Source organism: Glycine soja, chromosome 4, assembly GCF_004193775.1.
Source record: "Glycine soja cultivar W05 chromosome 4, ASM419377v2, whole genome shotgun sequence".
Lineage (NCBI taxonomy): Eukaryota > Viridiplantae > Streptophyta > Magnoliopsida > Fabales > Fabaceae > Glycine > Glycine soja.
Genome location: NC_041005.1, coordinates 51,379,533 through 51,396,013, shown reverse-complemented (window position 1 = coordinate 51,396,013; position 16,481 = coordinate 51,379,533). Strand labels below are relative to the sequence as shown.

Sequence of the window (16,481 nt, the reverse complement as noted above, 5' to 3'; positions counted from 1 at the left end):
TATCTTCTCCTTCTTCCTCTTTGTTTTTGGAGGTGCTGACCCTCGAAGTTCAGCAACAAGCACAACACGTAACAATTTGGTGCTTTCATTGACCTCTCATGGCTGCCTTCCATGACTGCCACTCGCTATACAGAGCTTCCATGGTTGTCACTCGCTGTACGGAGCTTCCATGGCTGCCACTCGCCGTACGGAGCTCCCATGGTTGCCTTCCATGGCTGTCACTTGCCGTACGGAGCTTCTATGGCTGCCTTCCATGGATGCCATTACAGCCCCAACCACTACCATCCACAACAATCGCCAACCCACCATGACTTTTCTCCTGCTAGCGAGGACTGCCTCGAGGCCGTCCTGGCCAAACTTGATGCCGCTACACACTGCCTCGACTCCCAACTGGATGTCCTTCTCCTATGACTGCCTCGGTGACCCGGCCACCACTACCCTTCTTAGTCTCCATGCTCCGCACCCATACAACCAAGTCCCGTACCATTACCGCCTCTGCCGCGGACTCCACCGCTGACACCGTCGCCACTTCTGCCATTTCTGGCGCCACCTCCGCCGCCCATGGTGAAATGCTTGACGTCGGAGGAACCCACTTTCTGCCGGGAGCGTGGATTGTGTTTCACTTGTGACGAACGATACCCTAGAGGACATTGCTACGCCTCTAAAAGCTTTCCTTCTGGTTGCTGAAGACGAAGATCCCAATTGCCCTAATATAGATCTAGTTGACCCGACCCCGGACCCAACCCTCACACCCGACTCGAACCTGACCCATTTGGCCCAAATTAGTTTGAACTCCTTATCAAGTGATTTAGCATCGGAAACTTTGCACCTCGCCGACCTTCTCTCCAGCCATCGTGTGGTCCTCCTTGTTGATGGAGGGAGTACCCACAACTTCCTCCAGCCTCAACTAGCTATCTTTCTGAGCTTACCATGTCAGACCGCTCCAACACCATTACATGTGATGTTCTTTCATCACGGGCACTTCGTGGACTTACAGGGCGAGAATGCCACCACTTCAAGTCTTCTTCCCCAACACCAGTTCTGCCACCTCTGTCGGAACAACGAGGATGTTTCGTACTTCCATATATATTGCGGGATTTCCTGAAGCTCCTCCTGACTCACTACCCATTGACACACTTGGTGCAATTCGTCGGAATAAACCTTAGGATCCCGGTATTGTTTTTGGACGTCATAGTTTGAAAATCCAACACCTTGAGGACAAGGTGCTTTTGATGGGGCAGAGAGTGATAGGGAAGCATACCGCAACAGGAGACAAAGAGCAGATGGTGCCATTAGCAGAAGTCCAAGCACAAACAGATCAAACACAAGCAAATGGGGTGCAGGGGGTGCAAACAACAACAAACAAGAGAAGAATTGTGAGGCCTGCCTACCTTAGTGACTTCGTTTGAGCATGATCGTGCAAGAGCGTTGTGTGCAGGATGAAAGATTCTATGCTGACCTCTAGGGGACAAGAATAACCAAATTGCTGAATTCTGAACATTCTAGAAATCACAAAATGCCAAAATTAGAATTCAGTATATATATGACTATGTAATAATAGCATCAATCAAGAATGAAATTAGCAAATTACTCTCCTCTATGCTTTTCTTCTTCCTCTAGAGGCATTGGTAACCTCGAAACCAACTTATCTTCTCCTTCTTCCTCTTTGTTTTTGGAGGTGCTAACCCTCGAAGTCAGTAACCAAGCCAGTGCACGTAAGAGATACACAAATGTTTTTTAATTTATATTTTAGATAAAATTTTAAAATATTTAAATAAAAAACAAAATATCTTAATGAAAAAATTTAAAAATGATCTAAAATGTATAATTATAAAAAAGTATATTAGAAGACAAATTTTAAATTATAAAAATATAAATAAATAATTAAAATAAATTTAAAGTTAAAAATCAATAATGACATGTGATATTATTTAAAAGAAAATAAATTAAAGGTTAAGTCATTTCAAGATATTGCAATCTAATATATTAGTGTATAAAAGTGTTTTTTGTAAAAGTTAAACTTATAATTTATGACATAACAATATATAATTAAATAATAGTATAAAAATAATAAAATCTTATGTTCATAAAGAAAATAATTTAATTAGAATGCGTTGATAGTATAAAATTTGTGAATAAGATGTGTTTTTGAATTTAATTATACTTTTGTTCAAATATGATTAAAGTTTTTATAACTACATAACAATTAGTTTGCTCCTTCAACTTAAAAATAGTGACTTTAATCTCTCCCAAAATTTAAAAAACATGATGAGTTTTTAGAGAGGATTAAATTTACGTGTTTTTAGAGTTGAAGGATCAAATTGATACATATAAAGATATAAAGACCTTAATTTTATTTGATTGAAAATATAAAGAATAAAAATATATTTCTCTAAAAAAATATTTTTATCTATTTATAAATGATCATAATAAGATTACCACTTTTATAATAATTAATTTAATAATAACTAGCTTATAATCACTTTTTAGCTCTAAATAGCCTAGAACACCACCTGGTTTACAAGTTTGTTTTACCAAACTAATAAGCTGAGGGTACAAAAATATTTACGTTGATAATATAAAAATGAATAAATTGGAAATAAAAAGACATTATTATATATTATTGTAATGGTCGTCCGATTATAATTGCAGGTTTATTCTTCACATGCAATCTACCAGTTTTAAAATTACAGGGAGTAGTAACCTCTGGAATTACGTATTATGTGCCAGGGTTGGTATTGCAAAGCAAAGGACCGGTATTTTCACAGCCTTTAATCCCCTATGCATGATCATTACTTCTGCTTTAGGATCCTTCATATTTGCAGAGCAGCTTCACCTGGGCAGGTATATATCTTACTGATTAATTCACATTATTCTTAATTCTTCCTCTTCTTTAATTTCTCGTCACAATTAGAACTTAGCAGTTTGATTGGTGACAATTATTGCACGGTGATGATTATTTAGCTTAATTATTTATGATATGTCCTTATCAATGCCCTTCCTGTGTCTTTCTGCATTATATTGATTTCAGTATCATTGGAGCCATCATTATCGCAGTGGGTCTGTACTCTGTGGTGTGTGGCAAAGGCAAAGGCAAAGGCAAAGACAAAGGCAAAGACTATTCAGACCCCACGCCACCATCACCCACTACAAAGAAAACGGAGACACAACACCTGCCAATTACCTCATCTGATATCTAACTCAGATTTCCAAATGAAGGCATTTGTGAATATTAATGTACTTCCTGTTGCCTTAAAAATCTGCAATAGTTATGTATATATCATATATGTTAATTTCATGCTTTTGGCTTCCACGTTATGAAAGGAGAGTATCAGATTGCGACAATAGGCACTGTCATTGCTTTAAATTAAATAAAAAAAAAATCATCCAGAAAGAAAGAAACTATTTGTAACGTTTCATGAGAAGATAAGCTTTAATTTTAATCGCCTTGTTTTGGGTGGTTGATCATCATGCTTTAGCTCTTATCACACGATAGACTTTTAAAAATTAAATCTCTTAATTGATACTATATCTTTGCCTTTCTCGACGGCTACATCTAAAATGTTTTGTGATTTTGATGCACAAGAAGTAGTACGTTTTTACTTCTTTTTTTACTTAAAAAATTAGCTAGCTATTTAAGAGTAGGTGGTGATTCTTCCTCAAAAATTTCTAGCTATTGCCCATTTTTAAATGGTTTGTGAGTCAGTATGCATACAATCATATATTATATATTGTGTAAAATTTGCGTAGATGCCTTGAAGACTTCAAACCGCACTCGATATTATTAAACTATAGTATCATAGGATAAGGCTTATGGTACTTAATTATAATTTATGCAGATCTAATTACACTTAATTAGTATGTGAGAGTGCTGTTCGAGTAAGCGTGTAGTATATACGTAATATTATTTTAAAGAATTATTTAATTTTACATACATTTTTTATAAAAACTTTTACAATTAATTTTTTTTATTTGTTTTTATCACATCATTTCTTTTGTATATATTTGTTGCTTTTCTTTGCAATCTTTCTTTTATGTACCATCAGAAATTGTATTTGGTGGAATGAATGAATCCCTCACAAGAGTCACATATCAATATTCAAATCTTTATTAAGATATGTGTTTACATTTAGTGTCGAATAATGTTTTTAATAAAATTGTCGGGCTTCCAAAGAAAGAAAGCGTAGAACTAGAACCAAAGAAATCTAATTTATTTATAAAAGGAATACTAAAAAATGATAAGAATAGAATTTTTCTATTCTAATTAAATATTATAATTGGCAATACCTTTTACTATTTGCGAAGGGTGGAAGATATTTTTGTTATCAATATCATGGTTGACACTTCCAAATCCAAATATAATTATGATTCACAACTATTTATGCTACTAAACGATCGGAGATTGTTCTTATTTATGCTATCTATAAATTTATTAATCTAGCAACGTACTCTTGTATTCATGAATCATGAGAGCGTTTATAAGAGATATTTTTTCAACGAGAGTATTTCTAAGAATATTTTTTTAAATAAAAGCATTTTTAGAAATTGTTACCAGTCTTTTAATAGTCACATGTCAAATCTTAATCTCATATTAAACATTTTTAAATTTTTATATTTTATACTTTTAAATAGATTGTTCCTATTAATCCCAGATCTTAGATCCCTCACTATATTTGATCGTACTTCGAAACATAATTCTCTCAAAAGGATATTTGAGACAAAGAAAAAAAAAATGTTGTATCAGTTTTATAAACTTCAACATATATAACAAAATCTCATCAATTAAAAAACAATGGACAGAATCTGAAACTTTTCTTTTTGGTGTCATAGCATTTTGTCACACCTAAGATTCAAGCGTCCGACATACAGCTCCCACTCTAAAGAGGTATATTCAGAATCTTAAACAATTGTTCCCACCTAGTAGAACCCGAAACATGACTGTTCAAACTTCCATAACCAGTTAAAATGAGACTTAAGTCCAATCAGTGAGAGAATAAATTAACGACGACTGATACAAGGCTAAACTAGTCACCAGCTATTTGCATGCATGTAGTTAGCGATTGATGTTGTGTTTAGTCCAAAGTTTTGATAAATATAATCTTTCTAATTAAGACAGAAGCTTGAAAAGAAAGAAGAGCATTAAATAGTCAATTACCATTTTCCTTTGGCGTGTACTAATGTCTACTGAATTAGAAAGCATTAACAAAATGATGGTGACGTATTAATTTATAGTGATGAATAATAGTAGCAACTCTGAACAGTCCAAAATCACCTTTCTTCCCTCTTCTTGTTTCTTCATTATGTCTAAAAAGAGCAATAATATATGGATGAGACGCGCGACCTAGTTGCCCTCATAACATGTTTTAAGCTTTTGACTGCTGACCTAGCCGTGTTGCTGTTGATGTTGCATGCTGAATGGGAAGCAACTAGCAAATTAACAAGTGGAGATGCTGTATTACGTGCAAGGCAAGAACAAGTCAAAAGAAGGCTCATTAAAAAACAAAACTTAATTTTCGATTTTAAGTGTTCTGTTTTTATTTTCCTTTCTTTCTAAATTTTTTTTCTTTTTTTAACTGTTGATGACATGCAATGCATATGTATATAAAAGGTTTATACTTTTCTGGACAGCTACTGGCTAGCACTAGCACATATATATAGTTCTTGTTCTGCATTCTCTGTTTTTAACTGATGAAACTGTGGTGGCAAGGTGCACTTTACACACATTTGGACAGAATTTTACCCTCGAAGTTTCTTGGTTCTTAAATTCAGGCCGAACAAAAAACCATCCAACTCTCGGATTAGGACTTAGGTTCAACTAGTTAAACTGCTAGGTTGTACAAATGATATTTGACTATTACTGGTTTTATATATAAATATATTTTGGATTAAACATAATTTTAGCCTCAACAAATATCTTAAAGCTCATTTTTAGTCTCTCTTTTTAAAATTGTCACCTCTTGATCTTCGGATTTAAAGAATGTATAACATGCAGATTAAACATCAATTACTAATCCCGTCAATACAGCCAACGGTAATATCACGTTAGAACTCTAGACGTGAACATTTTGGCTAATGTGACATCCGCAAAGTTATCACTTGACATTCACATTGTTGTCATGTGACAACTTATTTTAATGCTTTATTTTAGTTTTTATAAAATTTAAAGTTTGATATTTGTTTATCAAACCCATGTGTTGTTAGCATTTCTCAATAAAAAATATCATAGTATTGAAGTTTAATAACACACAACCATGAATCCAGTATATGACTAGTTTAGAGGGTTGATCAAACAACTTTGATAATTAGTTCCCAATTGATAAGAAAGCTATGATTTGAATAATATTGTATGATTATCTTGATAAGATGAATGTGAAAATGAATGAAAAAGATATTAGAGATTTAAATTGACTAAAATTAGATAACAAATTAAGGATTAAAATAAAACATTGAATTTTATAGAGATTAAAATCAAACTTTGAATTTTATAAGAAATAAAATCAAACTTAAAACTTTACCGGGACAAAACCAAACTTCAAATTTTGTAGGAATTAAATCAAACTTTAAATTTTATAGAGACTAAAGTTAGATATTAAAAATTTTCTAGGAACAATAAAAAACATTTGCTACATGACAACAATGTGACAGGAATATTTAATGTGACATTTTTTAAAACAGAACATCACATGTAGAATGTTCACGTGACAAATGATTTTAAAATAAAAGACTAAAAATGAAATAGAAATGAATAAGAGAGAAAGTGAATAAATATTTATAATTTTCAATGAATATTCATTCGCATTCATTGTTATTGTTTTGCTATAAAACTACAGAAATGCCATTTAATTTTTGAACAAGAAACAAAGTTTGGGAAATACATGGGACTTTCCGACAGTTTTTATATCAGTATAAACAACACTGTGTCCATGACCATAGAACGAGCTTTGGCCACAAACCAGAATTTGGTACACGTAATTAGAAAGTGTATTAGAAATTAGTCATAAGAAAAAAGATGATAGATCGATTCTGATCTGACAAGAGAGCAGCTTCCCAGAGGGCGGGGACATGCGAATTAGATACAAAAACGAGGCAGTTAGGCCCTTATTCAAATAATAATAATAAAAAAAAACTTACAAGCATCACGCACTTCAACTACCCTGCGCAGAAAGAAGTAAGTGCGCTTAGGCAATAACCACTTTTTTCCAATTAATGTGTCTACTTGATTAAACAGTAATCAAGAGAAATTTAATTTAATAATGTAAATTTTTTAATTCCTCCTTACAAACATACTCTTGAGAACCAAAAGGTTACCACAACATCTGTAATGCTTTACACGCACACATTACTGTATATATTTTAATATTACTTGTATTTCTTTTTACGGATGTGTGGAGTGTAAGAAATTATTCGTTAATCTATAACAATCATGATTTCTATTAGGTCTTGGCATGATATGTACTTGAGTGATATTATTTTTTTATAAATTTAAAAATGCTAATATATGTTACTTAAAAATTAGTTAAAATTATAGACATATAGCTATCTTGTATTTTCTAATATATATAGTTTTTTTTTTTTTTTTTGCAGAATGGGCACTATCTTGCTTCAAAATCTGTCCTACACGGATTATTCTATGGCTGATGGTCTTGGCATTATTTCCAATGCCCAATTAAGTAAGAGCCTTATCAGCAGTGAAAATGAAATCAAGATTTGGGGTTTGTGCGGTGAAAGTGATGAAATAGGTGAAAAGAAGCATCAAATTGAATCAAGCGGAAGAGGAAAGCGCACCAGAGAAATGAAAGATAAAAAAAAAAAAAAAATCTCATCAAACTTAACAAGAGACCTAAAAAGTGGTAACTATATATTAATGGATGAACCCATTGGTATTGCGCGAGTTAATTAGATGTTTGATTTAATTTTCTATAGTGGTGCATGTCTACAAATAAAAACGAATAGTGCATTTGAATAGGACATTAACACTATGTTATTAAAGCGCGGTAACGTAGAATGAGTAGTTAGTAGGGGTGAAAGGAAAGTGACAATATGAAGTAAGTTTTTCAGGATTATGTAAAAGTGAATTATCAATTTCACCCATTCCCTCTTCTTGTCCCACTCAGATCGAGTACAATGAGATATAATATCTCAACTTGAATGTGAAAGAATTGTCGACCTACATAAATAATTTACAGACTATACAAAATTAATTAATTAGTAGTTGTAATTGGAATAGGCCATATATATAACATAACGGATATAGATATACTAGGGCACAATGTTCAAATTAAGAGTCGTATAGTTTATGGCTTGGACAATGTCCTCCTTAATTACGTCTTTTATCAAGTCCAATAAAGAATTATTACTTGAATCACCTGTCATGGATATCATATAGTGGTTGAAAGAATAATACAAAAAGAGGAACCAAAAAAGAAGAATATTTTATCTTATAAGGAAACAAAAAGAAGACAAGCAACTCCTAATATTTTATACAAATAAAATGAGATATATAAAAAAAATATAACATATTAAACGATGATGCAATAAAAAAATATATAATAAATAACATAATACGGAGCAGTCCCATTACATACATTACATCAGCCAAAAGAATTTTCTCTTTAATTTATTTAAACTGGCAGAATGGTTTAGAATCATTAGGTTTATAGTGTTTGGTGCAAATTCAAACTTGGGTTCTACGGTGGCTCACCGTACGTATGTGTGTATGCATGGTGACATGGTGCGCAACCCAATTCTACGAAGTGGCCACCAAGTTTTCCACTTAGTGATCAAGTGGCAACTGTCAATTTTTCCACAAACTATGTTTGTGCACTCTCCGCTCTGCTTACGAATTGCATTTGGTCGCTTCTTAATGTTGCAATTGCATTGCACTATTAGCTCCTCAATATAGCTCTAACTTTTATACCAAACATTTAGCTTTCCAACTAATTAATCATAAACGTTCACGTCCATTTCTATGCTAAATTTGTACAGGTCTGGTGAAGATGTTTTGGTCTCAAAGCCCCGTGAAATTAAGTAGGACATTCCATATTATCAAATTCTTGAATTCTCCTTCCTAATAATTTAGATGCAAATGCTGGAAGAAATTAGATTGGCTCTACTGAGCGATTAACTTTATCAAACGATCTGTATCCTGTACTTAACATCATTTTTTTGTTTGTTTGGCTGTACTTGGGTCAATTGTGTACTTAACCGTATGCTACAATCAAACGTCACCTTTTCTTTCAGTGAATGAATATGACACGGGTGATCTTAATGATGAAAATAGTTCAAGACAAACTTCCATAAACCATGTGTTTATGTATTTTGATTTTTGCGTAATTTTTCCGTCCACTCACTAATCATAATAATACTAGGAAGGAAACTATTACTATATAGTGTAGATATTATATTGTTTTCATAACTAAAAATCTAATTCAGTTCTGTTCATTTGAAGCTACGTTTTTGTTTTCATTACAAGAAATATATAATGCAGTTAAATTCATTTGAAGCTAGGTTTGAATGACAGTTGATAACGTTCTTTTCGGAATCCTAACTAGACAAAAATGATTAAGAAATAATTTTTTTTTATGAAAAATTAATGAAACAGAAAGAATTTTTACTTTAGAAGTAATTTTTTTTAGCTCCTCAAAATGACATCCAAACATTTGCTAATTACATGTTTGGATTTCAATTAAGAGAGCATAAAGGTGCTTTTACTTTCAAGATAACAATTTTTTTCTTCTTTATTTTATGCATTGGAATTTGAAATTATTCATTGGAATTTATAGAAGTAATTTTCTAACTTTATCTAAGCATAGCCTAAGTCATTGAGATAGTTTATGAGTAAATGAAATATATGATTAGATGATAAGAAGTCATAATTTTATTTAATTATTTTGCTGTCTCCATTTATTGTAAAATAAAAATAATGTGAAACGACTTTTGCAATTTTATGGTTACGGTACCAATTCTGACAATTTAATGTTTAGATAAACTTATTTCAAGGGAAATAATTATTTTTTTTTCAAAAATTATCTAAAAAGTGAAAAAAAAAATTATTAAAAAGCACAAGCATATACTATTTAACGTGTTTAAAGCTAATGGTAAGAAAGAACCTTTTCTATGAATTACTTTTTGAGTAAAACTATGTGTTTGAGAATAATTTATCTCGATGGGAAAAAAAGAAAGGAAAATACGAAATAAGAAATAAGAAGGATGAAGATAAATTAAAAGATAAAAAAACGAGTGTATAAAAATTGTTGCAAAAAAACATTACAAGAATGACATTGCTCTTTTTTTTTTTCAACAAACTATATACGTTCAGCACACAAAGCAAATTCGCTTTCACATGAAAAGTATGCAGTGTAAAGATATAAAGCAAACCATTATTTTTGTCACTAAAAAATGGATACACAAAACTGTACATATATAAAAACGTGATCATTAATTCACCATTTAAAATTAAGATGATTAATTTAAATAAGAAAATCATATTAGATAAGTATCATTACTGATCAAAATATTAGATAGTAGAAATTCACGTAATATATATATATATATATATATATATATATACACACACACACACATTAATCACGCTTCTTGAATTTATTTCTCACCTTCTAATCTTAGAGCTGCCGGGAACGCGCGTGTAAAGTAGCAAGCATTATAAAGCAGCTTTTTTGATTATAAATATTATTAAATATATTCACGGGTCGGGTATAAATATTAAGATAGCCAGCATTTGGTGTCGCAGTGAGTTTGCAGATAAACACAAAATCAAGCACACAAGCAAATTCACTTCTCTGTTCTGACACACATATTAAGTTCCCGAGAAAGATCTAGAGAGTAATTAAGATGGGTACGTGGTTCACAAATGCAAGGCCGTATCTGCTGTTAGTGGCAGTTCAATTTGGGTCTGCTGGCATGTTCATATTTGCGATGGATGCTATAAAGAAGGGTATGAGCCATTACGTGTTCATCGTCTATCGTAATGCCATCGCCTCTGTATCTCTTGCTCCCTTCGCATTTGTTCTTGAAAGGTCTCTTCCCTTCACCTCTCATTCATTCGTAATAAACATGATCCTTGCATGCATGCATATACATCAAAGTACTCAGCTCTATTAAAATAAAATAAATATTGTTTTAATTTGCAGGAAAGTTAGGCCCAAGATGACTTTCCGGGTATTTTCAGAGATTATGGCACTGGCTTTCTTCGAGTAATCATTATCCTACACTTACATATATATGAAATTATATTATAATTCCTGATATTTTTAATTAATTATTATGTATTTAGTGCACATAGTTAAATAAATTGTTTATATGGTGTTACTACTTGCAGAATAATACTGGACCAGTGCTTCGCCCTCTTGGGCATGAAATTCACGTCGGCATCTTTCCTATCTGCTGTTATGAACTCCGCTCCCTCTGTTACTTTTGTGATGGCTGTCATTCTAAGGTAAGTAATAATAAATCAAATAAGAGTTATATTTTTGTATCACTAATTCCACAATCATAGTAATGGTTGATGCGACTACGTGTTTTGATTCATCACAATCAGCATTACGACCATAATTGATATGAGCACATCAGTCATATTTTTTTTTACAATTTCTCATAACGTAAAAGTTTTTAACTCATAGTATTTAATTACCTACATGCTTATCTAATATAAAAATTAAAAAGACTCTAAATAATGGTCCATCAGGGGATATGTTAGTAATGGATCAAAACGCTTCTTTAGAAAGGTTTAGGTAAAGTCCCACCAGTGCTAATTTCCTTGTTGTATGTTTGGAAATATAGTTTTTAAGGAAAAGAATAGAAAAGGTCAAAATTTATTACTTTTAGATTAAGACAATTACAAAAGATTTATAAAAGTAAGCAAAATTTTACGATATTGAATTTATTTTAATTTATCGTATTATTTATTTTATTTAAAAAATCAAAAAAATATATTTATTAGAAATAATATGAGTATTCATTTTTTTTCATAGTATAATATTTCATACATACCCTTCGGATTTATAAGTACCACTTTAAATTATCTTTGAAGCTTGATATGACGTAACCTTGTAATGGAGTGATCTCCTTTTTCATTGTTTTTTATGTAGCATTTTTTAAAAAGAAAAAGGAAAAAATATGAAACGAAACCAATCGTAAAGTCCAGTCTCCTGAACTCCCTCTCATATGAACTCTGTTACAAAGAAATAAACCAAGTATGCATGTTGTCCTCGTCTAATGCTTCAAGTTACCACTTCCATGTCCAAAGCTCACAAAATACTGTTATAAAATCAAGTGTGAGACGAGAATTTTTATATTTAAAACTAATGAACGAAGTGATAATCTTATATATTAATATTAACTTTTTGTATCAAAGCTTCACTGGACAAAGACTGTTCTTTTGTGTGTGCATATACTGATATATACACATATATAAAGACTGTACGTTTAAAAAAAAAAAACACATGACTACTTAACAAATTATATAAATTGTATATTTTAATGCTAAATATTTATAATAAAATTTAATGTTTTAACATTATCCATCTCACCCTTTCATAAAATATAATATCTCTATATTGTGAATATGTATGTGAAAAGAGTGCAGAATGAAAATAATACGAAAAAAATTCAATTTGAAATATTTAATACACGAGACCCTAACGTAGTTTAGTTTAAACTTCAAACCAAATAATCGTTTCACACTACGGTTTAACTAATATTGATTTTTCTATTTATATACCAGGTGCATAGATTTCAAAAAATAGAATTGAAAGGATAATTAAATTATTTTTATAATTAAAAATGTTAAAAATAGAATTCACTACATTATTAACAAAAATCATTAATAATTAATTTTTTTTATGTTTTTGACACAATAACTTAATTATATACTTGATGCCAAGGATAAAATATATAAATTAGTATATAAGAAATATACGAAAGGTAGGAAATTATAGTGACCATGAGAGCACGGAAAGTTTCAGCCACGATGTAGGATTAATGTACCTTTTCCTGTTGATTTAATCTACCATTTCAAAACAAAATCACTAGTGCGCACACGTACGTACACACTCGTAAGAAGACAAAAACACAAATCTTGTTTTTTGTTTTATGGGTTGGACACAGAGAATTATAAATCATAAATATATACATTTAATGTATACAATATTTAATTTATGATATTGAACAGAATGGAGCACATGAAGATTAAGGAGGTGGCATGTCAAGCCAAAGTGATTGGCACAGTAATAACATTTGGAGGCACCTTGCTTATGGCACTGTACAAAGGACCCGTTCTTAGTTTTATGCGATCTTCAACTAGCCATCCTAGCCAACCTGAGAATGTGGCCACAGAAACTGGTAACCATTGGGTCATAGGGACATTGTTCCTCCTCATTGGTTGTGCTGGCTTTTCTGCATTTTACATATTACAGGTATATATGTAAGTTGCTGCAGGAATATATAGCCAATATATATGGATCATATTGTTACATACACATAAAAATTAAATAAAATCACATATTCACATATCTATTGATATCCTATGGAAAATGAATGATTCGTTGTTTGGTGATATGTAGGCCATAACATTGAGAAAATACCCAGCAGAGATGTCTCTGGCCACTTGGGTTTGCTTTGTAGGAGCACTTCAAAGCTCTATTGTTGCAATCTTCGCAGAACGCCACCACCCTCATGCTTGGTCCCTTGGTTGGGATACACGTCTCTTTGCTCCTGCTTACGCGGTAAGTGCTTTTGGATTGGATATATAAGATTGTACAGTAATAAGTACCTAACCCAACTATTTGAGCTGAAAAATGAAAAACATAACGACCCCACCCTAGCTCTAATATTGTATTGCACCCTATGGTCCTTATTATTATTATTATTATTTTTTTTAATTTATCCTTAATTATCTTATTTTTTATTACAGGGAATAGTTACGTCTGGAGTTCAGTATTACATACAAGGCATGGTCTCAAAAATTATGGGCCCAGTTATTGTGACTGCTTTTAATCCCCTGCGTATGATCATTGTTACGGCCTTGGCCTGCATCATCTTATCTGAACAACTCTTCCTTGGAAGGTACTACAAATTAATTAAGTAGCAAAATACACTTCAATTCTCATCTTGAATTGTCCACATTTTTTTTTCTCATGACTGACCTCATTTCCCCTATTTTTGTGCTGCATTTGAATGATATCAGTATTATTGGAGCAATAGTTGTGGTTCTTGGGCTTTATCTAGTTGTGTGGGGAAAAGCTAAAGAACGTAGAGGTCTGATGACACCGTCCCCTGCAGAAAATAACTTTCCAGAAGACCAACGACAGCTACCGGTCACAGCTCCAAGGAATGATAGCATTAACAATAATAATAAGGCTTAATTAGTCCATCGCCATGATGAAAAAAGTGATGTGGAAGGCACAATATATCAAGAAGAGAAAGTCAGCAAAATTTAAGTAAAGGCCTCGGCTTTGTTTAATTAGACATTGTTGTAGCATTCCATACAAATGATCTAAGGTCAATGTCATGCACATTACTAATACCATGAAATTGGTGGGATAAGTGGCATGACGATTGATGAAATTCATCATATATATAATTAATTAGTGGTCACTTTGAGCTGCATCATTGTTCTGGATTTGAATGAACAAATGTGCTTCCGAGTCATCATATAGTAATTCACTCAGTTCAGGGCTAATTTGCTTTCATATTCCACTTCTAAGTATTCCAATTCAGGGCCATAAAAAAAAATGTATTCCATTTAAGCTAAGGTTGGAGATTTTAATATAACTATACAAGTCTAATCATATATTTTTAGCACGTATATCAAGCTTCTACCTGCATCTCACTTGTTTATTTTGGTATATAAACACGACTGAAAAACCCAAAGCCGATAGGAAAGCATACTTCTTATATCAAGATTTCGAACACAACCAGAGATCCGAGTACCAGCGAGGTTCGCGGAGGCCACTGTCACACCACACCACCAATATAAATGAACTAATCACACCAAAGTTTCTCAATTTTATCTGTGTAAATAAAATTAAAATATATATGAAAAAAAGAAATATAATAGCGAACTTTTGAAAAATAAATTAATTAATGGCGGCTCCATTTTTCTATGTGCGGTGTTAGCTTGTCCACATGCATTTTTTCTATAATTTGTAGCATATATGTGTTTTTTGTTATTGGAAAGTTAAGAGAAAGATTTTTAACTCATAATTCTAAGTTATAATTAATGGGATCTAACTTAATTAATTGATTAGGATATAAGTAAATGTTATAAATTTTATCATATCAATCTGTCTTTAACTTTTATGAATAAAAAAATATTTATGACTTGTAAACTAAGATTGACCTCGATCTTCATGAAAAAAAACATTCTTTGAATCTTACCTAAGAAATCTCATTGTTCAAAGTCAAACCACCGCTTATGTTTAGGCAATTATTAATTACACCTCCCTTTTCCCTCCTCACCTCCGTAACTCGAAGCCAGTTGCAGTTTGATGTTTGGGTTAGAACATTTCTACAGAGATGTTGCTCTTGTTGGATGCAGGAAATCCCTGTCTAGGCAGGGTGCAATGGTTTGGGGAAATGGTCGAAGATGGCTTGGACGCTGGGGTGCCAGGTGCGTGTTAAATTGTCTTGACAGTTGACATGCATAATAAAGGGAAGGACATACAGAAATTAGCAGCTTGATTATATGCATCAGGGATATATTGTGTAGTGATTTTTGTTATTCTATGTCTGATCCAGTTCTATCGGTGAGTATAATATATGTTTGTGCAAAATCTGCATAATCTCCTAGTTCAATTATGATTATTATCATCAAGTTGATAGATTACCTTTAGGTTCTTATCACTTGGTATCTAAAAGGTTGTGTACTTTAACAGTTTCTGGTGGATTCTGTGCACAAACCTGACGACGACAATACGATAGGCTGGTACATTGGGTAAAAAATCATTTGCCACACGAATATGTTGCAATTTTTTTTTAAGCTCTTCAAGTTTTTCCAATGCCACCTACTTTTGTTATGAATAGGTTGAGGCGCTTACATCTCTAGTTAGAAGTGTTAAATCTCTCATTAAATAACTGTTTATTTGGTGCATTAGGCTATTTCTATTTTTTTGACAGAATTTTTAACTGATGAAAAAGCTTTACATAGATACACGAATCGAAGATACTATAGCACACACACAAACAACTTGCATCGAGAACCAGGGGAATAGTTTTACTCTATTGAACCTGTACACTGTCAAGCAAAAGATTTAAAGAGACTACCCATAGATGATACGTACACACAAAAACCAGTTACAAGTACGTACAACTTACAACTTATGCGAATCTTTTTTCCCCAGTTGCTTAATAAAGGACAAAAAAACTACTGCCAAGTGCTCACATCTATCTATGTTCTTGATTTGAAGATTGTGCAGCATCCTGGTGTTCTTATTTCATGTAGCAATCCACCCCAATACTTTAGC

At 32.3% G+C, this 16,481-nt stretch overlaps 1 protein-coding gene and 1 pseudogene across 1 annotated transcript; both read left to right on the top strand.

Annotated features, from left to right (window-relative positions):
• Positions 1-1,573: 1,573 nt before the first annotated feature.
• Positions 1,574-3,336, top strand: LOC114410926 (annotated as a pseudogene).
• Positions 3,337-10,736: 7,400 nt separating this feature from the next.
• Positions 10,737-14,787, top strand: LOC114410436 (WAT1-related protein At4g08290-like). The gene is made up of 7 exons (XM_028374375.1): positions 10,737-11,036; positions 11,151-11,213; positions 11,339-11,455; positions 13,190-13,433; positions 13,581-13,742; positions 13,931-14,082; positions 14,204-14,787. The coding sequence occupies exons 1-7, from the start codon at positions 10,852-10,854 to the stop codon at positions 14,379-14,381; spliced, it is 1,101 nt and encodes a 366-aa protein (XP_028230176.1). The 5' UTR covers positions 10,737-10,851; the 3' UTR covers positions 14,382-14,787.
• The last annotated feature ends 1,694 nt before the right edge of the window (positions 14,788-16,481 follow it).

What these genes read in the sequence shown, in the direction of transcription:
- LOC114410436 (XM_028374375.1), top strand. Translation starts at nt 10,852, where the DNA reads ATGGGTACGTGGTTCACAAATGCAAGGCCGTATCTGCTGTTAGTGGCA. An exon ending in TTCGCATTTGTTCTTGAAAG is followed by an intron (nt 11,037 to 11,150) that starts GTCTCTTCCCTT and finishes TTTAATTTGCAG; the next exon opens with GAAAGTTAGGCCCAAGATGA. An exon ending in CTGCATTTTACATATTACAG is followed by an intron (nt 13,434 to 13,580) that starts GTATATATGTAA and finishes GGTGATATGTAG; the next exon opens with GCCATAACATTGAGAAAATA.